Source organism: Trichogramma pretiosum, unplaced genomic scaffold, assembly GCF_000599845.2.
Source record: "Trichogramma pretiosum strain Unisexual culture from Peru unplaced genomic scaffold, Tpre_2.0 scaffold17, whole genome shotgun sequence".
Classification (NCBI taxonomy): domain Eukaryota; kingdom Metazoa; phylum Arthropoda; class Insecta; order Hymenoptera; family Trichogrammatidae; genus Trichogramma; species Trichogramma pretiosum.
The window spans coordinates 987,832-1,013,912 of record NW_019641225.1 but is presented as its reverse complement, the minus strand read 5'-3'; the positions used below and the strand labels follow the sequence as shown (position 1 = coordinate 1,013,912).

Genomic DNA, 26,081 nt, shown 5'->3' with positions numbered 1-26,081 from the left:
CGCGTCTCATTTCTGTGTAATCGTACATGAGGGCACACAAGCGGCCTACTACCTACTGTATAGGCCTTATACACAAGCGAATATATAATTTGCGGTCTCTCGCGCGCGCTCCCGGAGCTGAGCCCGCAGAATTTCCACTGTTGTGCGTGTGCCGTTGTCGTGTTTACATATACAAGGTACCGCCTGCGAAATATAGTAGTGCTGCATTGTTGTCAACCGAGACGAGTCAATAATACAACTTTTACTACTCGTTTACGTTTTCAACCCACGCTCACGAGCGCATCATCCGAGATACGACTGTATATACTTGCCTGTAGCAACTGTACGTGTGAGTCGCTTTGTCGAAGCCCCGAAGGTTATGACGCCATTCGAGGATAATGAACATTTTTTTTCTCGCTCTTAATTTTTTTGCGTGTTGACGTTCAACAATCTCTCATTATCTTGTACAGCTGTGTACGGCTGTATGTGTGTGCCTCAGTGTGCTACGAAACGTGTATTATTATAGCTAATACACAACAATATAAATTCGATCCTCGTTTATGTTACAGAGGCTAGATTGAAACTTGCTGCGATGATGGCTTCATTGATAGCTGAAGAAAAGAAGAGGCACTCTTACATCGAAGATGAGGAGGACGCCCTTCTCAACGAGGCCATTTGTTGCAGCAGAAATCTAGAAATTAAGACCGACGACGACGAAGACGAAAGCGAAGATGCCAAAAATGTCAACAGTCATCAGCAGGCCACTAATCTTTTACAGCCAATCAATCCAAAACCAACAAATATCCCTTGGTGCGATATGAACTCCTCAGATTCTTCTCAGAATGTATCTGATTCCTCCAATGGAAAAATTGATTTATCATTGCCTGGTGGAAAAGTAGAGTTAATTCCTGGTCTAAACAGTAGTGATATTGACTACGCCTTCAGAGTGAACTCTTCTAGGTCCAGTAGCGAGGAAACGGACCTGTTACATAATGGTAAAAATTACAGAGAGCCTGTTACTAAATCACAAAGTGCTTCTCCAGTTCGGAAAAGATTGAGAAACAGGGACGTTTATGATGAAGATGAAGCTGCATATTCAAGAAATAGAAAAACCAGCACTTCTAGTTCAAGCACTGTATCGAATGGGCAAAAAAGAACAGAGTATGAAAAAGATCGTGCTGTTCTTGCTAGAAGACAAAAAGATATTGATTATGGAAAAAATACTATTGGCTATGACAGATATATTCGTGAAGTTCCAAAGTAAGTAAAACCTTATCCATTCTGCAAAACTTGAGTACTCTAATAATGGAAATGATTATATAAATAATGGAAATTACAATTTTTTAGAGAACAACGAACCAAAGAACATCCTCGTACACCTCCAATGCATATAAAATATAGTAGAAGAGGATGGGATGGTATGGTGAAGTTGTGGCGTAAGCAGTTGCATAACTGGGATCCTGTAGAAGATAAGGTAGAAGATAATGTAAAGATGAAAGGTGATGTTGTAGAGGAAGAAGTAAAAGATGAGAGCGTTAAATCTTAGCTTGTAACGTTCAACTTAGTGGTTATTAAATCTATAAGATTAAACTATTATATCTTTTTTTGGTAATTTTTATAGCATGGATATAATTCTATGCAGTTTTTCTGTTTAGATATAAAGTATTTATTTTATTCCACTTTAAGCTACGCTATTTTTATAATTACACAAAATTATAGTTAATATCATGAGAGGATATAAATAAAAAATTTTTCAAATGATTCACATGATTTCAACACTTTTGTTATGTACATAGTTGCAATAATTTTCTGCTATCTAGTATTACTATCAGCTAATTTTTGTAAAATTAAGTCAAGTTTTTTATTAATATCACGTTCCATTGATTCAACGCGATTCATCAGTCTTGCTTCAAAACTATTCAGCTTCTCATCAATATAATTTTTTATATTAGACACATCTTTTGGGTCACCATTACATTCATTAATATTTTCTTTTTGTACTTTATCACTGCTTTTTCCATTACTTAATTCCTTCTCATGGTTTTCTATGAGTTCTTGAGATTGAGAATTAATTGACATTCTTTCAAAATTAGGGAACAAACTTCCCATGTTATTTAAAATCTGATTGAAACCTCCTGAATTATTTTCAATTCTAGCAAATGATGTGAGGAATTTTTTAGCTTTTTCTGACCTTGCGTCATTTGAATTACTAAAATAATCATTCAAATAATCCATGTTAAAGCCAGACTTCTGTGGTTTAGCCAAATCTTCAGTAAGAATGAGCTTGATTCCATAAACCCATATTGAAGAATTTTTACTCATTGTTCTTGTCAGCTATAAAACACAAATTCATTACTTATTTAAATAGTCAGTACTTGATGTTGGCTATTGTATGATAAAACACTTACTTTGACACTTGCTTCTGTAGAAGGGGGCTGAATACTCGCTTCTGCAAAATACACCATATGATCTTGAAACTCATCAACAAATTCTGCAAATACCGTGGTTGCGTACTCTCCAGATTGTTTGAAAAACTCTAAAACAGAAGCTTCTGAAACAACTGCGACTCTGGCGATTTTTTGTTGATTCAACATTTTGAATTCGATTCTGCAAGCTTCCCCAGATGGATCCGCTGTCAAAGCAATGCAAGTTTCCAAAGAAACTACATCTTCCAGACTTGTTCTGCACAAAACAATTGTAATTTATCAAGAAAACATGGCGATTATGACAAAATGAAAGAAAACAAATTATTACTTGTCTTCTGCCTCAGACACCAGCATCGTTGATACACATTCATTGAGACTCTTGTCATTACCAATCTTCCAATTGCACGTAGTATCGGCGTATAAAATGCTTTGTTTACTAGCGGTGGTCAGAATGCTGCTACTGCTGTTGGAGAACGACTCCTCGTCGCTGCCCAACGTTTCCACCTGTTCCATGACGATTCGATGTTCAACGAAGCGCGTATTATATCGTTAAAGTAACTCCAAACTCGCGATCTCCGTCATTGCGCCATACTCGTGTGCTGCTTCGAAAACGAATGTCAAGCTCTAAAAATTATAACGAGGGTTTATAAATAAGCACAATAACAATGGACTCGTGAGTGTGTTGACAGCGACGCGATGCACAAGCACTTCGGGCAGGTTAGGAGAATTCGCGATCGTAACCGGCCGCTGTATATGTGTATGATGCTAATGTATGTGTGCAAAGTATTTGACAGCTCCCATTCATCACTGCGCGAAAGATCAATCACAACGTGAGCGTGGATTGTTAGTGAATTGTCATCTTACTCGTTCGCGTGCTCATCATTATTGTCATCATTGTAATCATATCAAAATCATTGGAATTAAATCCCTATATAGAGAATCACTTGCGCATGTAGGCCTATATATATGAATTGCTTGCTGTGCTGCGATTACGATATCGTCGTCGTCGTCGTCGTCGTTTTGCGGGGAGTGGGAGAAAAAGTAGTCCGCTAGTATCGACCGCGCGATTATATAGTTTCCCGCATGCTCGGCAGAGAGATCCGACGACGTCGACTGCTCCGCGCACGTAGTCAGTCCGTACGTACACACATACAATTATTAACAATTGATCCGTGCGCGAGCGAGCACACAGCACGAGTTCTTCAGTAAATCGTCAAAGTAAAACGAAAATAGGCAAAAACATGTCCAAGTACAAGATCGTTATGGTTCGCCACGGCGAGAGCGAGTGGAATCAGCTGAATCTGTTCTGCGGATGGTTCGACGCTGGCCTCTCCGACAAAGGTGAGTGCAGCAATTGACATCGCGATCCGACCGTTTCTGCGCGCGGACCTTGATTCGCTTCTCTTTTCTTCTCAAGGGCAAAAAAAGGTCACGCGCGCGACGGATCTGGAGAGCGAGACTCGCCCGACGGTAGTGATGTTCGCGTTTGCGGTAGTGACATTCGCGTCTATTCATAGTCGTGCGTGGATTTATTTTCGTTGCAAAGGTCGTTGCAGCCTCGGCATCGGTCACAGTTTCGATCGAAAGATGCTTCGGCTAATGAATTCATTACGGCGACGATTACGAAATGACGATTAGATAGAGAGTCCCGTGAAACTTTCGAGAAGAGTATCTTCGAAAGCACATGACGTCTCGATTGATGACTAGTTTCTTGCTAATAATGTGAATTTATAGTCGAAGTCGAAGCCACATTGACGTTTTTTTGAGGTCAATGAATAACACGAATTATTACCATGTCTCTGACAGTTATTACTCAAAAGTCAATTTCAAACATAGATCATAATTGACTAATTTATGCATTCTGTTAATTTTAGGCAAGGCTGAAGCCCTTGCTGCTGGCAAAGCTCTGAAAGATGCCGGATATACTTTTGATGTCGCTCACACGTCAATGCTCACCAGAGCACAGAACACTCTGGGATCAATTTTGAAGGAGATTGGCCAAGAAAACATTCCAATTAACAAAACTTGGCGATTGAATGAGCGTCATTATGGTGGACTCACTGGAATGAACAAAACTGAAACTGCTCAAAAATATGGTGAAGAGCAAGTGCAAATCTGGAGAAGATCCTTCGACACCCCTCCACCACCAATGGAAGCCGATCACAAATATTATGATGCCATTGTAAAAGATCCCAGGTACGCTGCTGAGCCAAAACCTGAAGAATTCCCCAAGTTTGAATCTCTCAAGCTCACCATTGAGAGAACTCTGCCCTACTGGAACAACGTTATCATTCCACAATTAAAAGAAGGCAAGAAAATCATCATTGCTGCTCATGGCAACAGCTTGAGAGGCATTGTAAAACATCTTGACCGTAAGTATTGATATTGATAATAATCTTCTCCAAATTGAAATCATCTTGTTTGCACAATGAGATATATGTTAACGTGAAATATTTTATTTCAGAATTGAGCAATGACCAAATCATGGGTCTTAATCTGCCAACTGGTATTCCATTTGTTTATGAGTTGGACGAGAACTTCAAACCTGTAGTTTCTATGAAATTCCTTGGCGACGAAGCTACTGTAAAAGCAGCAATGGAAGCAGTCGCTGCGCAGGGCAAAGCCAAGTGAACAGTTAACTAATTGTGCAAATAAATCACAATCAATTCATGTTATTTGTTGAATACAAATTACACTTGCAAAATTGTTTCTGGTTTTCACCATTGAATGGTTGAGAATTAGAGAAATTATCCTAAAGTTGTAAGTTACCTGTACAATAAAAACCAAAAATAAGGATATCGAATGACTCTTTGAACAATTCTGTTCCGGTGTGTTCAATTGATATTCCACATAAAATCGTTCGAAAAATTATATTTTACATATTTATTTAACTCTAAAAAATATTCCATGATACCCAATAATTTATTTTTTGTTAATATACCCATGACTATATGTTAAAATTCCGTTTGCACGTTACAAACGGAGAAACTATCAAAGAAGTACAAAAAATTAAAGTCAAAGCTTCGTGATAGGAAAAAATTAATTAAAGGAAATTTCACTTTTAGGCACCAAAAGCTATGACATTTTTTTTGCAAAGGATGTGTAATCCAGAGAAGGGAAGATTTGCTTGCGAGATATTTTTCGTCTCATTATTTGTCACTAATTAATTTCATTCAGTAACTGAAACAAATCGATATGAACCCATTAATTGGTATGACACTGACATTCATTCATTCGTGGTATCATTGATACGACATCCATTTTTCCGTGGCTAAAACAAGATAAAGATACTTTGTTAAAGACACCATCGCACCATCGTACACGTTGCCCACATCGGACAAAACCATCGCACACGAGAGACTTTCTCGCTTTCTCTTCGAATTTCGAATGACTAAGCCGGATCGCTAGAGTAAGTTACTATAGGTTCGTTTCTCGAATTTCTCGCGAGACCCGTTCACCCGTATAGTGGCTGTATGCTTTGCGCGCCAAGGGCTTCGAATTTTATGAAAAAAGATGAAAAACTTCACTTAATTATTTAAACATTACTTTCAATAAAAACCTTCAAGCATTCGTTTGGATTTCCACTAGTACTCTTCAGCGTACTTTGGGCGTTTAAAAAAATAATTTGTTTATGAACATTATTTTTAACTTTATTATTTTCTTTTTAATAATTTCCAAAATATATTGTCTCGGCTTTCCAAAATCTCACTCTTCGCACAATCGACTATTCAGTTAAACATATTCTTGAGACATGAATTTGATTGAAAATTAAGATTGCTTTATATAAGATAAATTTTGTCATTCGAATCATTTAAAAAACTGTCAATTTTTCTGTAAATTTTTCTAAAATTAAATTGAAAAAAAGAAATCATTTAAGTGTAAAATTTTTTAACAATAATGTGTTTGAAATTGTAATATTCAAATTATAAAATTCAAAAAAGGCGCCAACACATACGTAGAATTCTGTCTCGACTCGCGACGTACATACACTTTGATGACAGTCATGACGCAGTTATGCACCGTCAAATTGGAATCGTATTACATATAGGACATTAGAACAGATGTCCGGTTACGACATGCACTGGAACCTATCACTGTTCAAATCAAGCCACATGTGTTCAGTTCAGTTGAGCCACGTTGCAGACAAGTCGCAACTCGCACCGGCGCAGTATTCACGCAGTCTTTCGCTCATTTTGTTACTGTTGTTTATAAGTTTGTTAATTAACTGTTTAACTATTTAACTTTTATATAGTTTAAAAATCATACATCTGCAGTTTTTGTTGAAAAATCTGTGTTAACATTTTACATTGATTTTCGAATCAAAATGGACTTTAAATCAGAAGACATGAGTTCGGCTTCATCCGTCGATATCGAATACACGGTGAGTAACAATAATTTTACCATAAAAATAATAATAAACTTGCAATTTATTCATGGGTTTTTTCTTTACATATTAAAGTATAACCTATGTACTTGTGGCTTTCATAAATGATATATGTACCGTTGCATGTATAATTATAGGTTATATCAAATGAAGAGAAAAATAAAATCCTCCATTGAAACTGAAAAATTTAAAAACCGATACAATACAAAAATTTCTTGCAAAAATGAACAATTCAGTTCTCTAAAGCCCTATGAATAAATGAGAAACAAAGTAATTCTTCTAGCATTACTGTATTCAAATGTTAATACTGTAAATAATTGCTTTGTTCGCAGAGTGATGTCAAAGAGGAATTAGACGAATTAGAAGATTATTTTGGTTATGACTCAACTGTAAGTCTGAGCCTGAAATTGTCGAATTTGGCATATTTCTTCAGCTTCAAATGATTGTTTCAACTTAAAAATTGTTACTATTTCATAATTTTTTTAGTAATTACGCAAAACAATGAATGTGTGTCAGCTTTCAAAATTGTGTTGCTATTTATAATTTTTGATGCATGTTAATATTTTAATGGCTAAACATTTTTTTGATTGTGCAATTTTTTTTATTCATTACAGGAAGGAGAAGAACTTCCATATGATGAATATTATGATCAATATTTAAGCGAAAGTAGTTCTGATGAAGATGTTGAACAAGTAGTTATTCCTAAAAAAAAGAATAGACGAAAACGGTCTTGTAACCAAGATGAAGAAGAAACTTCAACATCAAGAAAAAAAAAGGTATGTATTTTATTTCAAGAAAGTTTAAATTTTAATATTTTTTCAATAAGTTTTTGTATTGTCTTGATTATTTTTATTATAACGGAGTATTAGTAGTTAAATTACGATATTTGAATATCATAATTGAAATCATTAGGACAATTACCAAATACCTATTCACTGAATATTAATAAAAATTATTTTTTGTATTATTTAACTTATATAAACATACTTCATTCAGAAAAAGCAAAAAGTATCAGACCACAATGCAAGTGAATATCACAGACGCGTTATAGAAGCAACGTTATTTGAAGAATTGGCTCAAGAAGATGAAGATGAATACGAAAATTGTCATGAAAATTTTGATGAAAATCATGATAATAATAAAGACGATGAATCCATATTTCAAGTAAAGATAAAAAAAAATGACGTAGAATCAGAAAATTTAGAAGACAATTGCAATGGTTTAAATTCAAACAGTCTCCGTTTTCGTGATCCTAATGGTAAACCTTGGAAAAGCAATGAAGAAAGAGACCAATTCTTTGATTTTGTTGCCAGCAAAGTCGAAGAGGATTCAAGCAACGAAAATGAAACAGATGATGAAAGTGAAGACAGTGAAAGTGATACAAGTGACGATAATGAAATACTAGAAGGAGCCAAAGACATTTTGAAATTTTTTGAATTGCATGAACCTGGTGATGAAAATGATGGAAATAATGAAAATAATCCTGCAAAAATGGCAAGGTTCAAAGGGTTCTGTTACGATGATGATAAGAATTTAAGTGAAGAAGCGAAGGAAGATGCCAGAAAAACGAGAATTTTAATGCAGTCTGTTTATACGGTTGCTACAGTACTCCATAAATTTCCGTTGGAATATACACAAAAGGAGGAAAAGAAAGTAGAGATCATTAAAAAAAAGTGTAAGTTTTGTCCCTTAAAATATTTTAAATTTATTTAAAAAGCGGTTAATCATTAGAAATTAATGTATTTTTGTTTTTTTGTAGGTCTGGAAATGAGGGCAGCTCTCATTGCAAACGGTTTTCCAGAAGATAAGCTTCCAGCGACTATTACAAAATAAAATAAAAATCGCTCTTAATTTTTATTCACAATGTAATATTTGTACATATGTAAATAGTTTTTGTACAGTTTATATTTTTGAATTCATATGCAAATCTTGTACAATTATTTGTAATAAATTTCTACTAAAATTAACAAGCAAGCTAGTTTTTAAATTTATTTTTTAAAAATTGCTAAAATAAATATGATCTCATGAAAAACAAAAAAAGCCCAAAAGCTAACTTTATAAAAATGAGATTTTTTTTTCAAAAACCAAAAGCACTTTGCAATTGTGAATTGATAAATTCAATGCGCTTGTTTTCTTTTCCCTTTTCATGGCCCTCATGAAAAATTAGCCAAGATGACTATTATTATGCGCTGTTTTAGCCGATACATAGGGGGGGGGGGGGGGGNGGGGGGGGGGGGGGGGGCTTTTGATTCACTATTTTTCTCTTTTCCTCTCTCACTCGTCGAAGGGCCAGGTTCTCATACTTATATACTTGCAAAAGAGTTGAGGCCAATTTTGAAGAAAGAACAGCTGATCTCGTGACATCTCGATCGTCTCGGTGACTGGTCACGCGAATACACACACACATATTTATGACATACCCAGAGCTGGCAGGTATACACCATACACGCGTCACACGCACGTATAATACGTGTACACAAACACAGGCGCAAAAACGGAGCATTTCGCATTTCTCGCTCGGGCACTGCTTCGCTATTTTAAGCAGTACATGCAGTTTCCCACGTGCTTACGTGGATGCGGGGGGCTCGTTGCTTATGCTCGGCTGGTCGTGTGTGTCGTGTGCCGCATCGTCGCAGACGCCAGCTCGTCGTTCTCACATGATTGTCGACGTGTTGAGATGCGATTATAACCTGCGCGCATACGATCGTGATTTTCGTCGACTCGTGTCCGTAGTAGAGCACTTTCAAAACATAACGCCTGCACCCGTCAAATATCGGAGTCGGATACGCGGTCTACATTTTCGAATTTTGAAAATCGCTGCGTTGTCGCGTGTGCGTGCGTCCCTGCGTATATATGGTATGTGCGTTACGTGCTGCGTCGGCCGTGTCATGCGATAAAAGCTGCTGTGTGTGCTCTCGTACTTGATAGTTTCTGTTATTGTTTTGTGGTGCATCGATCTTGTTGAAAAAAAATTAAAATAAAATAGTGCGCGCGATCGAACGAGCGTGTGCAACGATAAAGTATGCAGCCACCGCCTCCGCCGCCCGCGTTGAAGCGGCCCATGCCAGCCAGGAATCCGCTGCTCACTGCGGCGGCCGACGACTTCAACTTCGGCGTGAATCTGGTCGCGCCGCCACCCAGCGCGGTGCCAGCACCTCCTGCTGCTCCCGTTCCAGATGGTGAGTTTCGGGCCTCCGGGCGCGCGATTTCGGCACGCGGTCGATCGCTAACATATGATGCTCTGCAGTGCAGCACTGAGACTGACTTGTTTTTGTTTGTGTGCGAGTGTTTACGTATACGCCTGTCTGTTGTTTTTTTGTTTCGTTCCTCGTTGCGCGACGACGACTTCGAACTCTCATTGTTGTGGAATTTTCGTTTTTACAATGCGTCGAAATTAAAATTCGGAGTTTTTTTCTTTCTTTCTTACGCATATACTCGACACACAGAGACAAAAGGGGGACACGGGACATAACCTACAAAGTTTGCGAAATAAACAGATAAGGCCTCTTATCACGACATACACGTATGCGAATTATTATATAGCGTATTATATTACAAGCAAGTAAGCAAGTACAACGTTATGTTTCACGTTTCGCGGGGGCACAGGCGAGTCATATAATATAGCACAACGTCAGCCTCGGTATTTTCAATCGACGATTTCCGTATTTAATTCGCAGCTATACACATAATGTATTTTCAAGTGAAAGCTAGAACTCTCGCATAATACAACACACACACTCACAAGTACTAATATAGCGTATGGGTATCAATGATGTAATTCATCTCGAAAATTCAACAAACGAGCGAGCGACACGACCGATAATATACAACGTTAAAAGTTACAATAAAAAGTGCGATGATTAATTTTTTCGTTTTTTTTTTTTTTTAATTTTAATTTTAAGTGTATAAAAAAGAAGAAAGAAGAACAATGACTTACAAAAACTAAATTATCTCTGTCTTAAGATTACGAATTCGGAGTATAATACTTTGTCGTATACGAATTTTCCATGATACAATAATTAAATGTGCGTAACAGCCGAAAACAATCCCGACGCACACACAATGACGATGATGATAAAACGTCGAAATCGACGACCTTCAAAAGCGGCGCGCACATAGAGTTATTTTCATATTCTCGCGCGGCACCGATTATTTTACACCTAACATTAGTTAAAAATTAACATTCACGCTCTTTCTCGCACTTTCAATATTAATAACAATAAAATAACGATGATAATGATCATAATTAAAAGCCAGTCACACGCGCATGTACACCTCTAAATAACGAAGCAGAGAAAAATTCCTATTATCGCGATCTCTCCTCCGACGATGATCATCCACTACTCGCGGGGAGGCGACGCCGACACGGGGGGCTGCTGTCGCGACGAGGCCCTGTAGCCGTAGTCCGCGGAAAAATTGTGACTCTTGCGCTTGTGCGCGCAGTAGAGGCCCGTGACCACGGCCAGGGCTACGAGCACCAGGATGAGCACGACGCCGACGCAGACGGCCGCCACCTCGCCCTCCGTGAGATTGTACCAGGCGTTGACGTCGATTATGCGTATGACCTTGTTGCCCGTGGTGTCGACGGCGCTGAGCTCGAAGGCGCGATTGCAGCAATTGGAGGTGTAGTAGAAGTGGACGGGCCCGCGGGTGCCGCTGACGTAGGGCGTGCGCGGATAGATGCCCTTGGGCAGGGACTCGACGCTCTTGAGGCCCGAGTTGAGGTCCTGAATGGTGACGTCGACGCTCCAGAAGGACTTGAGGCAGCGATCGCCGGTGGTGCGGCCGGCGCAATTGTTGTTGAAGTAGTAGTAGACCAGCGGCTTGTAGATGTCGTAGTTGGACTGCAGCGAACGAACAAACAACGAGACAAAAATCAATTTTCAATCGCACAAACTCTTGATACGTATAGTTTTGTTCTTCGTCTTACCTTGCCCTCGAGCATGACGAAGACCTGGGCCGACTTCTCCGTGGTCCCGATGCTGTCCACCTGCAGCGAGACTATTCCGCTCTGCGACTCCGAGGCGTGTATCGGCACGTCGATGTCCAGCCGCACGCGGCCCGTCTCGCCCGGGAGCAGGTTGATGCTGGGGAATCGCTCGATCGCAATGAGTATACGAACGCGATTTTCGCGCATTTAAATGTCAAAAATAATAATAATAATCGATACTCACAAAGGAGCTATGCCCTTGTTGGTCGACATGCCGACGAGCAGGAAGGGCGAGTTGGCCGAGGGCTTGAGGTCGTGCGTGATCGGTAGGAGGTAGTTGTTGGTGACCTTGAACCAGACCGAGTGTATGCGGCCCGGGCTGGCGATGAGATTCGTCTGCTCGTCGAGCTCGACGAGGGTGGGCTTGCGCACGGGCAGCTCCTCGTTCTTCGTGTGCACGAAGGCGTCGGTGAGGATGTAGGCGCCGTTGCGGCCCTCGTCGAGACGATCCTGGGCGCCGCCGCCGCCGCCAACGAAATCCTCGCCAGTCCAGCCCGATCGCGCCTGGATGAAGTCGTTCGTCCGGTTGTTTTGCGCCTCGACGATGTCCTCGACTCCTCGGTGATTGGCCAGGAGCTGATCGCCCGCCTGGCCCTCGACGAAGTAGGCGTCGGGCATGCGACGCTCGGAGATCTGATTCGACGCGCTGGCCATCATCGGCTCGGATCCGCTCGCGTCTTTTGCCTCGACGACGCTCGCTGCGCAACGATAATACATACGTATTATAGAAACATTTGGAAAAAAAATCATCGTCAAAATATCGCATCGCGAATCGATGCGTTTCTCAGCTCGGTGTGACGCGCTGCTGCCGTGTGACGCGCGTAAACAAAGCCGCGAGCGCGCGAGCGGCCAAAGGGCAAATAATAATTGCGCGTGCGAGTTAATATCGTTATAGTAATAATAATAACGATGGCGGGAGCTTACATCACGTCATCGCGCTCGATGCACACGTACATAATAATGATATAAACGCGCGCAGCGGCGAGTGGCAGTTCTAGGCGTGCGAGAGAATCGAAGTTGGATCGTGGCCAGGCTAGCAGCAGCGGCTACTTAGATCGAGCAGCGATTCGCACAGTCTCGGCGCGACTCGCGAATCCGATGCGCCTGTTTATATCTTCTATCGAGTGTGCGTGTGCATCGGATCGTTCGATTCCTCGATATATACGTATATGTAACGCGCGCGCAAGTGCAAAGTGTTACCGATTATACAGTGTTATAAATGAAAAATCGTCGCTTTGATTCTGGACGTTGTTCGTAGCGCGGTAATCGGTTGGTATATAATTACGTTTATTTTTACTATATAATAACAAACAAAAAAAAATACAACGACTAAGCTCGACGAGACGAAAGCTCGTTTTTCGTATACGTTACGTTTCGTATATTATGCCAAGCTCTGCTGTGAATACTCGAAACAATAGGAGAATTATTTACTTAAATTTTGGCTTCGAACGCTCGAGACAATGTCTCTCGTTCTTGAACCGCGCTAATACATAACCGAGAGCCTTGGATCGATACTACCTTTTTTTTGCAAGCTTCGTAAATTAAATATTTTTTAAAATGTTCATAGCTGCAAATCATATATTGGACGATCGATCGATCGATCGATCATCGTGAGCTTTGTCCGATCGCTCGTGTACATACGGTATATTATCATCGCGGAAGTCGCGACGAGATTTGCGATTATCTATACTCGACTTATTTATTTTTGTGAAATTTTGCACATTTCGGATTGACTAATACCGGAGAAAACTGCGCCCGCTCGGAGACCGATTAAGAAATCGAGCGCATCTTATCTTCGCGCAGGATGTAAAATGGATATACACGTATGATTCATGTGCGCCGGACGACAAAATATTATTATTATCATGCAAATCTGCGAGCTGAGATTTCCTCTCTCTCTCTCTCTCTACATATCATAATCTCGGTATATACTTTGTTATCTCTACTCACCATTATTTCTCGCGATCGACTCCGGATGGGCGAACTCCGGCACGACGGAGCTCTGCACGCTCAGCCGGTACACCTGGCCGTCGGCGGCGTCCAGCTTCAGACGCCAGCCGCCTGGCGGAGGGTTGATGACGTTCAAGCGCAGGCCTTGCACGCCCCCGGGCATGCGCGCCGTGGCCAGAATCAGTCGCGGCGACGTAGCAGCTGCTGTCGAGGACGCGTCTTTCGCAGCAGCAGCAGCAGTAGTAGTTGTAGTCGCTTCTGCTGCTACGCTGCTGCTCGTCGTCGTTGTCTCGGCTGTTTTTTGTTTTGCAAGCACAAGGGAGGAGGGCAAGAAACAAACATTAATAATTACTGTACATAATCGTAGCAATATTTTTTGATAAAAAGTGTGATATCGAACTCGAGTGTCTTGTCGTCGCTTGAACGGCGCGTTAATGTGATATATAATATACGGTATACATTTGTTCCCGTGTGTCTCTCTCTCTCTGTCTCATCGAGCAATCGATCGGAAAAATTATAAACGCCGACGTCGCCGACGACAAGCTGCGTAGGTATATACAATGCCACTCTACCCACCTAAATCCATACCATGAATCATGCACGAAAAACGCCATTAGTCACGTTTCCTCTATTATCGTTCAAAGTTCACGTTATATTATATACAATTTATCGAACTCGCGCGTGTGGATTTGTACGATAACGCGACAACCGAAATATATACAGAGAGTATCGCCTATTTATTATTTAGACAAAAAAAAAAAAAAAATTGAATAAAAAAATCCGTCTACAAAGAGTACCGACGTCCGCTCGATATATTCGCGTCTCTCTCCCTCTCTGTATAGTATAGTAGGCTGCACGCACGCGCAAGCTCCACGTGTTCGCGCGACGCGCTGTAAACAATAAGTACGGAATATATCTATATATGTGGTATATCGTGCAGCCGTGGAGGCGGCCTTCGGATCCAGCGCGCGAGCGCGCCGAGTTTCCTAATGCATATGTGTACGTGTATTGACATAATGTTTGCACTATTATACACTCACACATACGTGCATGCATTTAGATAAACAAACGCGCGGAGCAGCGGATGGATTTGTGCAGTCTCTTTTGCCGTCAGCACTTTTTGCACTCGCGTATTTAATACGGTGCTCGTGTACGTATGCTTTTTTTCTCACGCGTTTTGAAAAAAATTAATACTACTAATACGAGCGATAAGCGAAAAAAGGAACGAGAAAACGAACTTTTAGAGCCGAGCTCGATTTGGCAATACCATTGCCCGTATTGAAAAGTCTCGTTGCAGATAACGATTCGATTTATTTCCATTCGCGCGCGGTGAGATCGAAGGTGTGCGCGACGAGGCTTTTCTTCGTAAAGCGACGATAATGCGGCGAGCTGTCTGTCTCTCTCGTTAGACAGTCACGATAATGTGTGTGTAATTATGTGTGTTCGCGCGCGCGTTATCGTTCGCGGCTGTGTGCACATTGCAGCGCGAGAGATTCGGAGAAACAAATCGAGGCCTTTTAATCTTAACGATTTTTTTTTCTCTCTTTGTGTTTCGTCTTTTTCTCTTCCTCGCTCGATATAATAATCGTCGATGCGAGCCGCGACTGCGATCGATCGTGTGCGCGTATAATACATGTTTATTCGCGCGCGCGTTAGTCAAAGTCTAGGCTGAAAATTTGTTTTTCGTGTGTAAAATGACGCGACGATAAGAGAGAGAGACTATTTATTACTCACCGATCGGCATCTTGATGTCGATTTTCGAGATCTTCCCGAGTACGACCATGCTGACCTCGGCCTGCTCCTCGGGCACCTGGAACTCGATGTCCTGCTCGCCGAACATATTGTCCCTCTGGGTCAGAGGCTGCTGCAGCCGCGAAACACAAAAAAACAAATTATTTCTCTTGTCCCCTACCCCTATCTCTCTCTGTATGATTATTAATTATCATTATTATTGTACTCACGCTAACGAAATGATTGGTACCGCGTCCACCCTCGAGGGTCTCCGGATTGGGCAGCAGACTCTTGATGAAGTCCTTCTCGTCGCGGCGCAAGCTCGTTTGAATCTCCTTGGGGATCTCGCAGCCAATGACCACGGAGAAGGTGCAGTGATCGCTGCCCCGATCCCTCGACTCGTCCTCCTTGACGAATCTCTTCTCGTCGAGCTGGGGTATCTCGGCCATGGAGGCGACGTCGTTGACGAACGTTTCCGACCCCATCTCTGCGAATTATCATTGTTGAATGAACGTTCGTGTATTATTATTGTATGAGAAAAAAAAGGTTATCGCCTCGCTGAGATATTACGCGCGATTCATTACGTCAATCGAGTACGTCGGTCAAGTTGTTGCTACTACTTTTTTTTTTCTTCTGTTCTTCGCGCGGCACACTCGCGTTGTAAACAAACGAGTACGACGATGATAGTATAACTCACCCTGACTCTTGTTGCGCTGCAGCTGCCACAGCAAGTGCAGAACGTGGGGCGCCATGCTGTCCTTGCTCTGAATGCAGTACCTGATGATCGCACAAAATAAGTAAAAAAAAAAATACCAACATGATCTTATAGGAAAAAATCGTGTTCGCGAGACATTCACCTCAGACACTTGATCCTGCCGACGCCGAACTCGTGGATCTCCTCGCGGTACTTGGGCAGCACGCGGCGCTCGCTGCCGTCGAGGAAGCGCCACTGCTGGGTCGGGCGCACGGACACACCACCACCACCACCACCATTATTATTGTCGTCCTTGTGAGCACTTTTGGCCTGGACCGCACAGTCGTGATTCACGATCGCCAATAGTAACAGGGCGACACTCGCGAAGAAGAACTTGAACATTTTGGACAAAGATCGAAGGCGATCAACAAGCCACGACGCACTAATACACTACCGGGGGGTTTTTAATGAGTCTTCGGGCACTGTCATACACACACGCACGCGATTCTATGTGTCTTTGTGAAATAATGGTGCTTATGGGAGACACGCGCGATACAAACTGAGCTCGGTTATCAGCCGAACCGTCTTACTTATAAGCTCCGGTGCGCGCCGCGACGCGAGTTGGGAAGTAGCGAAAAAAAAAAAAAAAAGGAAGTGTCATCGGAAGGAGTCATTGATAGAGTAAACTTTGGGCGTATACAGGTGTCGTCGGGCCCCGTCTTTATAATACAGGCGCTTGCTCAATCCTCCTTCCGATGTAGTTTTCGCCTACTACACAGACGTACGCGTATACGTACACATGCGCGCGATGTGTTCATTGCTGCATCGTATTATGATTTTCATCGCGATTGTTTCTCGGGCTCTTTTGTCTTACGGGGACGACTCGGACAGTCGCTCGTACTTTTTTTTTAATATTATTATATCGTTGTTTGTTTGCGAGCTATAAGGTCGCGCAGAGAGACGTATTATTATAGTAAAATAATAGCAAAATATTGTCGAATTTGTTATTGACGATCGATGATGATTATTTTTTGTTCGATTCGGGCACGTTCGCGCTCGAGCGTGAATTACAATTGTTTTTTTTTCATATGTATAAATCAAAACATGCGAACTTTTTCGCCCGATAGATTTTTCGTTTAGCGTTAATAATAGTCAAATTGACGTCACACGAAAAGCCCGATACGTCAGTTGGATGAGTTTTTCACATCCTTATCTCGACTCTCTCTCTCCCTACAATCGCAAATATGCAAAATATTATCGTAGCTCGCGCGTACAGTTAATATTGATGTACGTATGACACAACGCGAGCGAGCTGTTTCGTAATTCGTACGCGAGCGCGGCTTGAAATTGCCGCTTTTTTTTTTTTTTTTTTTTTTTTTTTTTTTTTTTTTTTTTTTTGAAAAAAAAACGACGTTACTACTCACGCATAATTTTTCGCGCGTATCATTTTTTTCTGTCTCAACCGAGCGCAAAAATCATATTCTCTCTCTCTTATGGCATTGTGTGTGTGCGTTGCGCCTCTACGCGACCTACTTTCGTCGCCGAGAGAGCCGCTTTAACTATTTTTCTATATACATTAACAATGCCGCGCGCAGCACATCGAGTCTCGCCCGTCGACGACCTAGCCCTGCCTTACAAATATGTAATAAATTTTTTTCTTTTTTTTTTAGTCTAGCTTCGATAAGGAGCTATTTGTTTCAAGCGATGTTCGCGCGTGTATAGTATAAAAAAAATTAGAAGACGCGAAATTCTTACAAAATAGAATAGGAAGTAATTTCCGGATTCCTTTGCGCTTATTATCTATGTACGACTTTTTTCGCACCTACGAATGTCCGATTGCGCGCTCTAAGCCATTCTTTTTGTTTTTTTTTTATCGCGAGACGATTTATCTCGCGCATATATTATAATAGTTTCGAGAGTATCAGATAAAAATAAAAGAGTTAGAGAGAGGTAAAACCGCGAATATCCTGTCAAATATTTATTTTAACTTACGGGTAAGGATTTATCAGTAATGACGAGCCACTTACATACCCACATGTGCCTCGCAGAGTTCTTGTATCATGGATTCTTACGCGCGTCGCAAATTTCGTCTGCCGTGCACATACAACGCGATAAGGACACGACATCGACCGACTTTGTAATTTACGCTTGTTTCCTCGGCGTATAAATAAAACCCAAAAAGTATGTACTGTTTTGACAGCCCATTAGTCATGCCGTTTAAATCTTTTATTGCAGCGGGCCTTTTTTTCTTTGGTTTACTACGAATTGGATGTGCGTAGCCCGATTATACACACGCGCGCGCGTACACATTCCGTAAAGAGGTTCTCTCATTGAGAAGCGAGTATGAAATTTTTCGGTAAAGAAAACGTCGTTGAGCTTTATTTATTTAATTCGTTTAGTTTATAGGAGATTTTCAACCCAAAACTGAGTTATTCCATTCGACGCTCACACGAACCTTCCACAAGTTCGAAAAAATAAATTATCGTCTCTCTTATCGCGTTTGATTCCAAGAAATCAAATTTATACATCATAATAGCTCTTGGCTAAGTAGATTCTAATGGGCCAGCCAGGCGAACATTGCGGCTTTTATATTGCGTCACGAAACCAGCTATATTACAAGAATTAGAGTTTTTTAACGCGTCGGATCAATTAGATCGATGCGCACAGCTTCGAGACTTTTCAACTCTCATTATTGAAATGACCCGCGAGCGATGAACTTTGGATATCGATTTCTCGTTGTTTTTCCTGATTTTTCACAAAATATCGTTTCCATCCTCTCGAAACGATGCGATTCTTTTGCTCTCCGTCGAGCTACGATCGTAATAATGAAATGTATACAATGCATCATCGATAAAAATGTTTAACGTTTTATTTTCTTTTCTACGCAGAACCCGCACCGGCCGAGCTCGACAGCTTCATCGGCCAAGGACCGCTCAATGCCGCTCAGCAGCAGTATAATCCTCTGCTTCGGACTTACTCGCCCAGCGACTCGTCGGGCGCCTTGAATCTCGCCGGTCCGCTTTATCATCAACAACAACAACAACAACTACCGCCGCAGCCGCAGCAGCAGCCACAACCTCAAAAACAGAGCTACTTCACGTCGATACTGTCCTCCCTACCGAATACCCTAACGAATACCCTCGCATCGGTGATCGGCGACGACAGATCGTCCTCGAACCAGTACCAGCAGCAACAGCAACAGCCGAACCCGAGTCCGCTCGATCTGCAGCAGCAACCTCCGCAATCGGCTTATAGTATCGGCAACCCTTACGGACAACAACAATCGTCGGTATTAGGCAGTGGCGCGGGCGATTTCAATGCGTCGCCGCTGCAGCCTCAGCCTCAGTATCAACAATTGTCGTCACCGACGCAGGCAACACCGCCCCCGCCTCAGCCCCAGGCACCACCAGCTGCTCTGCCGCCCAGTGGAGGTACGTAAAACGCTACCTTTTTTCTTTCTTTTTTTTTTTTTATGCCGCAATAAAAAAATGGTTCGTTTCAGGCGCAGCCTCGTATCGTCTCGGCAATCTTCGACGTTTGAAGTACGCTCCACCGCCGGATCTCGCCAGCCCGCAGCAGCAGCAGCAGCCGCCTCAGCCACAGCAACATTTTCAAACGCCGATAATAACGTCGGTTTATTCTCTGGCCCCGCAGCAGCAGCAGCAGCAGCAGCATCAGCAGACACCCTCGCCGGCCCCGATCAACTTTTACGATCCCAATGCACAGACTTCGACGCAAACCAGCGGCATCGGCAGCACCAGCAGTCCCCTGAATCCACAATTCGGCGGACAGTTTTCCACCGATTCAGCCGCGCCTCAAGCGAATATCTTCAATCCTAGCTTGAATTCGACCCCTGCGCAAACGACCGGTCATCAATACCAGCAACCGCCACCGACGAGTGGCGTCAGTGCGCCGCTGATCACTCACGCTCAGACCGCAGTGGCCGCGGCCTCTTTTTACAATAGCAATACTCAACCACCACCGACTGGTTTTCGTCACTCGTCCGCGAGCTCGAGCCCGTTCGAGTCGTTCGTTACTCAAAAACCGGCCCAGGCGACGAGCCCCTTGATCTTCAACCCTACGCAGCAGCAGCAGCAGCAGCAGCAAACGTCGTCCCTTCCGGAATTATTCAATCCCTCGCCCGTGACTCAAGTTTCGAGCCAGCAGCAACAGCCCGCAACGACACCGACTCCTCCTACCACCTCGGTAGCATCTGCATTCTCTGCTCCACCGCCGACCATCTTCAATCCGACGATCGTCCCGGACTCGCAGAATCAGCAGCAGCAGCAGCAGGCTACGGACGATTCCAAACCGAGCGATCCGAGCCCAGCAGCTTCGGTCTCGTCGACCGAAAAAGAATCTTCGCAGTCGTTTTTCAATCGAGATCAGCAGCCCTCGATTGTCTCGAATCAACAACAGCAACAACAACAACAACAACAGCAACAACAGCAACAACAGCAACAACAGCAACAACAGCAACAACAGCAGCAACAACAACAACAACAACAACCACAACAGATCTCTTTCCCCGACTTCTATACCCCAAGCGCGCCACAGGCCGAGAGCTTTATCGAGCAGCAGCAATCCGTCTCTCAAGCTTATAACAATCCAGGCTTCACCGTCGCGAGGGTACGGTCGACTCCTTCGCCTCTGAACAGTTTCGAAGACAGCAGCGCCGAGTCGCGTTCCAACGCCTCCGCTCCTCTCGCGATACCCACCTCGAGATCGTCGCAGCAGCTCGAGCCGGCGACGCCTCAGAACACACCGGCCGACGTCGCTTTCTACGGATTCAACGTGTTCAAGCATCAACAGCCGCTACCGCATCATTATCAGTATCAACCGATCTCGCCCTACAACAGGTTCGTCGTTGAGTCGAGCAACGCTCCGACGTCCAAGTCCGACTCGGCCTCGCTTCAGCCGTCCGATCCGTCGACGCCCGGCTCGGACAGCACGTTCACTCCGATATCCGCGGCCAAGGTACGTATACAGGCGTGTATCATCGGCGACGAGTCGAGCATCGCACTTTTAACCGAGTAAAATAAAAAAATTCAAACGTTCCCGTTGCGTTTCAGGTCACGGAAAAGCTAGAGAATCTCATTCTCTACGAGCAGAGCGACGACGCCCTATCCGTGAAATCCGAGCTCTCGTCCGAGGTGGCAGCTATAACCGCTGGCATCGCCGATAACAACAAGCCCGAGGAAAGCAGCAGCGTTACCGAAGAGCTAACGGAGATCGATCTTACCGCGACTTCGTCGGCGACCAACGAGATCGACTCGTCGGAAATTCAGACGAGCTCGGTGCAGCAGCAGCAGCAGTTGCCAGAGGAGCAACAGACGTCGTTGGACTTGTACTCGGTACCACCACCGACGGATTTCTTCTCTGCCTCCTCCTCAGCTCAGAGCTATCCAGCAGCGTTGTTCCAACCCGAGCAGCAGCAGCAGCAGCAACCGGCGGCGGTCGATCCGTTTTCCTTCGTGCAGCAGTCGCAGCAGGCCCCCCAAGAGACGACGAACGATCGGACAGAAACGAGTTCCGTTCCAAGTGAAAACGTTGACCTGCGACCTACGCCGCAGTCCATTTGGTCTACTAGCGAACAGGTGAAGATTTGATCTTTTAAACACGATGATCCACTCATAAAATGTAAAAGTTTAATCAAAGTCTCATACACCTTTGCAGCAGAGTCACTCGGCAGTTTTGAATCCCGTATACGGCGCGCCGATTCACCAATCCGTGCCCACCTTCTACAATCCGAATCAATTCGCTCAGACCCAACAACCGCCGTTCCAATCCAGCAGCAACAGTAGCACCGACGGCAAACCACAACACCCCCAGAACATCGCCGCCCCCGCCACGCCGAATTACTTCCAGCCGGCGTCTATTCAGGACAGCTTCAATGTGCGTCCCGAGCCCACTGGCTCGGCTACCCTCAGCCCGGTGCAGATGTCAGCGAATCCGCTGACGGCAACGCGCAGCAGCAGCAGCAGTAATCAACATCAACAATACCCGGTGGAGACCGTACCGCCGAGCCTGGAGAATTTAGCCGAGGGCGACAGACGCTACCGAGCCCAGGAAATGGAGTACCGCGCGGTCTATCACCACTGGTTCTATAGGCGCGAGATCGAGGCCAAGACGCTCTGGCTGCCCTTCTCCATGCACGACAGTCTCAATCTCGACGAGGTGCACAACTCCAACGAGATCGGGCCCGAGACCAAGGTCGCCACCGACGGCGGCCGCTACGACGTCGAAATTTTGAGGTACATCGATCATATTTTTATTATTATTATTATTACTCGAACGATCGACTCGTGACTCATACTCCTGTGGATACCCAGACGTCAACGTTCGCCCGTCTACTGGACCGGACCCGTGACGGAGGTGCGTCGCTGCTCCTGGTTCTACAAGGGCGCGGCCGAGTCGCGCTACACCCCCTACGAGGAGAACGTCGCGGCCCGCCTCGAGGACGAGTACAAGCAGGCCCACCAGGCCAATCACTGGAATCGTCGGGTCGAGCTCAACAACGGCGAGTACATCGTGTTCCACAGCCCGAGCGTGATGGTGCACTACCAGCAGGCCACGACGCCCGACATGGCCGCCTCCTGGGGCAACAACGCGGTTAGTATTTTTTTTTTTACGTTCGTTCTCATTTTGTGTCGTTCTTGTTGTTGTGATGCATTTCTTTACTACAACGACTATCTCTTTCTCTCTCTCTCTCTCTGTTCCGTCTGTTTTCTTCGGCACATTGTAATTGTGTGTCTGTGTGGCACACACTGTGCACTCCACCACCACCACCATCATCATCATCATCCTGACTCGTCGTCAACGATGAAACGGGCAGAGCTCTGAGGACGGCACATACTTGCAGGGCTCGACGGTGAGGCCGCGCGTCGTCAAGCGCGGCATGGATGAGTTCAACGTCGACGACGGCGAGCCCGAGAAGATCGACCATCTTTTGTTTCTCGTTCACGGCATCGGCAGCGTGTGCGATCTCAAGTTCCGCACCGTCGAGGAAGTCGGTAAGTGTCTCACGAAACTCTTTTTTATTTATTTTTTTTCATTATTAATGACTTTTCTCCCTCTCGCGCGCCGCAGTGGACGAATTCCGCAGCGTGTCGCTGCAGCTCGTGCAGTCGCACTATCGCAGCTCGAGTGAGCAGGGCATCGTGAATCGCATCGAGGTGCTGCCGATCTCGTGGCACGCCACCCTGCACTCGGGCATCGACAAGAAGCTCCAGATGATCACCCTCGAGAGCATACCCAAGCTGCGCCACTTCACCAACGACACCCTGCTCGACATACTGTTCTACACGAGCCCGATCTACTGCGAGACGATCATGCAGACGGTGGGCAGCGAGATGAATCGTCTGTACGATCTGTTCAGGAGCAGAAATCCCGAGTTTCAGGGTAGCGTGTATCTGGGCGGTCACTCGCTCGGCAGCCTGATCATGTTCGATCTGCTGTGTCATCAGAAGCCGATGGACGACGACGAGGACGACGAGGAGCAGCAGCAGCAGCAGGGAGTCAACGGACAATCAACAGCGGACGGTCACAAGGACACCGATGACAATGTACGATAATATTTTTAATTTATATTTTTACCAACTAAGCATTTTCTAAGCCGTGTGCAATGATAATCGTTATTTACTTTTTACCAGACGCAAGAAACGAGTGTCGCAACCAAGTCGACGAGAACGAAGAAGCTCAGCAAGAAGGTCAGCTACGTAATGGGCAACGCCGGCACGGGCCAGCCCTTCATCAATTATCCCCAGCTGCAGTTCAAGCCGCAGGCCTTCTTCGCCTTGGGCAGCCCGATCGGCATGTTCGTGACGGTCCGAGGGATAGACAATCTCGGCGAGGACTTCACTCTGCCCACGTGTCCGGCCTTCTTCAACATTTTCCATCCCTTCGATCCGGTCGCCTACAGAGTCGAGTCGCTCATCAATCCCGAGGCGCACAAGTACCGGCCCATGCTGATACCTCATCACAAGGGCAGAAAGCGCATGCACTTGGGTGAGTAATTTTTTTTTGTTTTTCGTCTCGCCGAATGATTTTTCGAAGTATTATGTGACGCGAATGTTTTGTTTTTTCGTTCGGTGCAGAATTGAAAGAGACGATGGCCAGAGTCGGTGCCGATTTGAAGCAGAAACTCATCGATTCCGTACGAAGCACCTGGAACTCGGTGTATCAGCTGGCCATGTTCCATCGTCAAGACAATCGAACGCTGCTGGAGCAAGAGATCGAGAAGGTCGTCGAGGAGCAGTTGAGCAATCCTCCCGCCGAGTCCATGCATCTCGGGGACGACGCCGGAGCCGACGTGAAAATTGGAAAATTGAACGGCGGCAGAAGAATCGATTACGTGCTGCAGGAGGCTCCCTTCGAGTACATCAACGAGTACATATTCGCACTGACGAGCCACGTCTGTTACTGGTAAATTGATAGCTGACATTTGCTCTTGCGATACAGAGGCGGTAATCGATTAATATTTACGCGCATTTGTTTGCAGGGAATCCGAGGATACCATGCTGTTGATTCTCAAGGAGATCTACGGCTCCATGGGTATTCAAACGGACGCTCAGCTGCCTCAGCAGAGTCTGTCGATCGAGAGAGTGTCGACCCCGACGCTTCCGACGTCTCCGGCCGGCAGCAGTCTGGCGACGTCGCCGACGACCGTCGCCCCCTCGGCGACCCCTTACGGCATCGATCCGACGGCTCCGATGTCCACGAAACCGGTCGGGCCTCCGCCGCGCGTTGGTTTCGTCAGAAAATCGTGATGACTCGGTGCGAACGCGAGCGCCGCAAACGTGTCAACCCTCCAGTCGAGCGTGTAACGCGTGAATGAATAAATATCATTATTGTGATTCGTCGAATCAATTATATTTATCGATGTAATGTATTTATTATTATTATCGTTATAATTTTTTACAAAAAGAACCAGGCTGCCTATAAAGAGTTATCGATGAAAATGTTTACGTCAATGTTGAAAAAATTAAGACGAAAAAAAGATTGTTAATTACCATTTTAAGAGAGAGGTTTGTTCAGTTTCTGAAACTTATCCTTATGTAACTGCGCGTTGTTTTACACTTAATTGAAATTTGTATGTAGAATGATATTGTGTTTGTGCAATATATCGGTGAAAAAATAACTATTAGTAAACTTTAATGGATTATGCATTTAATGTCATTGTGTCACATTTTAAGAAATGCCTGATACACCTTTTTTGTGTTTATTTCAGTGAAATGCTATTTTAAATTTCTGTCAATCATGAATTACTGTTGCATCAAGAGATATTGTATATTATTACTATGAAACCTTTTTGTAATTGATTTTTCCACAAATATATAGAATTTTTCAGTTAAACTATTTATTAAGATTGTTAATATTGTATCATGTAAGATTGTAAAAGTACCTTTTAGTACTGAATACTGAGATGAATTTGAATGTGCGTTTGAAATGAATCAAGAATGTTCATAAAGGCTAAAAATAAAATAAATAAATTTTTAATTACTTATAGAGTATATACAAAAAAAGTGTCAACTGTGTTGTACGATCACATGAAAAATTCTATTTTCTTAAGAAGTACTGAATAATGGCATTCAGTCATAAAGTTAATTTATAGAATTGATTTATTGAGATATATTATGACAATTTAATAAAAAATATATTCTTGAAAATTGAGATTATTTATTCAACCTCAAAATAAATCTCGAATGGCGTTGTAAAAATATAGACGTTGGTTCTTCTTTTTGTTCTGAAGGATAAATTATTAATTTAAAAACGAAATATTTCAAATGAAAGTTACAGGTGATTTCAAAAATAGTATATTTTGCACCTAGGGAGTGAAAAACTCGGCTTCGCCTCGGCTGATAAATTCTACGTGCTCTGAGACTTTCTTTTTTCGCTACATAGGTGCAAATACACTTTTTTGTGAGT

At 43.7% G+C, this 26,081-nt stretch overlaps 6 protein-coding genes across 12 annotated transcripts; 4 read left to right on the top strand and 2 right to left on the bottom strand.

Annotated features, from left to right (window-relative positions):
• The first annotated feature begins 94 nt into the window (after nucleotides 1-94).
• LOC106649302 lies at nucleotides 95-1,740 on the top strand. Of its 4 annotated transcripts, none has more exons than XM_014366640.2 (3): nucleotides 95-176; nucleotides 549-1,239; nucleotides 1,327-1,740. In XM_014366640.2, exons 2-3 carry the CDS (start codon nucleotides 572-574, stop codon nucleotides 1,523-1,525), a joined length of 867 nt encoding a protein of 288 aa, XP_014222126.1. In that variant the 5' UTR covers nucleotides 95-176; nucleotides 549-571; the 3' UTR covers nucleotides 1,526-1,740. The 4 variants fall into 4 exon arrangements, with proteins under 4 accessions (XP_014222126.1, XP_014222125.1, XP_014222124.1 ...); XM_014366639.2 differs by having other exon boundaries at nucleotides 145-328; XM_014366638.2 differs by having other exon boundaries at nucleotides 146-322.
• LOC106649301 lies at nucleotides 1,622-3,382 on the bottom strand. The gene is made up of 3 exons (XM_014366637.2): nucleotides 2,734-3,382; nucleotides 2,388-2,661; nucleotides 1,622-2,313 (listed from the first exon to the last, which is right to left on the bottom strand). The coding sequence occupies exons 1-3, from the start codon at nucleotides 2,916-2,918 to the stop codon at nucleotides 1,792-1,794; spliced, it is 981 nt and encodes a 326-aa protein (XP_014222123.1). The 5' UTR covers nucleotides 2,919-3,382; the 3' UTR covers nucleotides 1,622-1,791.
• Nucleotides 3,383-3,544: 162 nt separating this feature from the next.
• LOC106649304 (phosphoglycerate mutase 2) lies at nucleotides 3,545-5,276 on the top strand. Its single transcript, XM_014366642.2, has 3 exons — nucleotides 3,545-3,746; nucleotides 4,280-4,777; nucleotides 4,870-5,276. Exons 1-3 carry the CDS (start codon nucleotides 3,647-3,649, stop codon nucleotides 5,034-5,036), a joined length of 765 nt encoding a protein of 254 aa, XP_014222128.1. The 5' UTR covers nucleotides 3,545-3,646; the 3' UTR covers nucleotides 5,037-5,276.
• Nucleotides 5,277-6,511: 1,235 nt separating this feature from the next.
• LOC106649212 (protein PFC0760c-like) lies at nucleotides 6,512-8,763 on the top strand. Its single transcript, XM_014366507.2, has 5 exons — nucleotides 6,512-6,786; nucleotides 7,122-7,178; nucleotides 7,404-7,565; nucleotides 7,786-8,464; nucleotides 8,549-8,763. Exons 1-5 carry the CDS (start codon nucleotides 6,730-6,732, stop codon nucleotides 8,620-8,622), a joined length of 1,029 nt encoding a protein of 342 aa, XP_014221993.1. The 5' UTR covers nucleotides 6,512-6,729; the 3' UTR covers nucleotides 8,623-8,763.
• Nucleotides 8,764-9,032: 269 nt separating this feature from the next.
• LOC106649273 (nuclear receptor coactivator 6-like) lies at nucleotides 9,033-25,822 on the top strand. Of its 3 annotated transcripts, none has more exons than XM_023458140.1 (11): nucleotides 9,033-9,968; nucleotides 19,043-19,585; nucleotides 19,657-21,131; nucleotides 21,227-21,751; nucleotides 21,834-22,408; nucleotides 22,487-22,766; nucleotides 22,990-23,167; nucleotides 23,244-23,719; nucleotides 23,807-24,161; nucleotides 24,251-24,578; nucleotides 24,655-25,822. In XM_023458140.1, exons 1-11 carry the CDS (start codon nucleotides 9,812-9,814, stop codon nucleotides 24,920-24,922), a joined length of 5,160 nt encoding a protein of 1,719 aa, XP_023313908.1. In that variant the 5' UTR covers nucleotides 9,033-9,811; the 3' UTR covers nucleotides 24,923-25,822. The 3 variants fall into 3 exon arrangements, with proteins under 3 accessions (XP_023313908.1, XP_014222071.1, XP_014222070.1); XM_014366585.2 differs by having other exon boundaries at nucleotides 21,831-22,408; XM_014366584.2 differs by having other exon boundaries at nucleotides 21,813-22,408.
• On the bottom strand, nucleotides 15,386-17,383 carry LOC106649277. Of its 2 annotated transcripts, none has more exons than XM_014366589.2 (4): nucleotides 16,318-17,383; nucleotides 16,158-16,237; nucleotides 15,691-15,947; nucleotides 15,386-15,593 (listed from the first exon to the last, which is right to left on the bottom strand). In XM_014366589.2, exons 1-4 carry the CDS (start codon nucleotides 16,554-16,556, stop codon nucleotides 15,456-15,458), a joined length of 714 nt encoding a protein of 237 aa, XP_014222075.1. In that variant the 5' UTR covers nucleotides 16,557-17,383; the 3' UTR covers nucleotides 15,386-15,455. The 2 variants fall into 2 exon arrangements, with proteins under 2 accessions (XP_014222075.1, XP_023313909.1); XM_023458141.1 differs by having other exon boundaries at nucleotides 15,386-15,590.
• Nucleotides 25,823-26,081: the final 259 nt, after the last annotated feature.

Excerpts from the sequence above, each read along its gene's own strand:
- LOC106649302 (XM_014366640.2), top strand. The coding sequence starts at position 572 with ATGATGGCTTCATTGATAGCTGAAGAAAAGAAGAGGCACTCTTACATC. Across the intron at positions 1,240-1,326 it reads TATATTCGTGAAGTTCCAAA|AGAACAACGAACCAAAGAAC; the intron begins GTAAGTAAAACC and ends ACAATTTTTTAG.
- LOC106649301 (XM_014366637.2), bottom strand. The coding sequence starts at position 2,918 with ATGGAACAGGTGGAAACGTTGGGCAGCGACGAGGAGTCGTTCTCCAAC. Across the intron at positions 2,662-2,733 it reads GTGTCTGAGGCAGAAGACAA|AACAAGTCTGGAAGATGTAG; the intron begins GTAATAATTTGT and ends TGTTTTGTGCAG. Across the intron at positions 2,314-2,387 it reads CTACAGAAGCAAGTGTCAAA|CTGACAAGAACAATGAGTAA; the intron begins GTAAGTGTTTTA and ends TGTGTTTTATAG.
- LOC106649304 (XM_014366642.2), top strand. The coding sequence starts at position 3,647 with ATGTCCAAGTACAAGATCGTTATGGTTCGCCACGGCGAGAGCGAGTGG. Across the intron at positions 3,747-4,279 it reads CGCTGGCCTCTCCGACAAAG|GCAAGGCTGAAGCCCTTGCT; the intron begins GTGAGTGCAGCA and ends TGTTAATTTTAG. Across the intron at positions 4,778-4,869 it reads CATTGTAAAACATCTTGACC|AATTGAGCAATGACCAAATC; the intron begins GTAAGTATTGAT and ends ATTTTATTTCAG.
- LOC106649212 (XM_014366507.2), top strand. The coding sequence starts at position 6,730 with ATGGACTTTAAATCAGAAGACATGAGTTCGGCTTCATCCGTCGATATC. Across the intron at positions 7,179-7,403 it reads ATTTTGGTTATGACTCAACT|GAAGGAGAAGAACTTCCATA; the intron begins GTAAGTCTGAGC and ends TATTCATTACAG. Across the intron at positions 8,465-8,548 it reads AGAGATCATTAAAAAAAAGT|GTCTGGAAATGAGGGCAGCT; the intron begins GTAAGTTTTGTC and ends GTTTTTTTGTAG.
- LOC106649273 (XM_014366584.2), top strand. The coding sequence starts at position 9,812 with ATGCAGCCACCGCCTCCGCCGCCCGCGTTGAAGCGGCCCATGCCAGCC. Across the intron at positions 19,586-19,656 it reads TGCTCTGCCGCCCAGTGGAG|GCGCAGCCTCGTATCGTCTC; the intron begins GTACGTAAAACG and ends GGTTCGTTTCAG. Across the intron at positions 24,579-24,654 it reads ACGAGCCACGTCTGTTACTG|GGAATCCGAGGATACCATGC; the intron begins GTAAATTGATAG and ends ATTTGTTTGCAG.
- LOC106649277 (XM_014366589.2), bottom strand. The coding sequence starts at position 16,556 with ATGTTCAAGTTCTTCTTCGCGAGTGTCGCCCTGTTACTATTGGCGATC. Across the intron at positions 16,238-16,317 it reads GGCAGGATCAAGTGTCTGAG|GTACTGCATTCAGAGCAAGG; the intron begins GTGAATGTCTCG and ends TGCGATCATCAG. Across the intron at positions 15,594-15,690 it reads GTACCAATCATTTCGTTAGC|CAGCCTCTGACCCAGAGGGA; the intron begins GTGAGTACAATA and ends TCGCGGCTGCAG.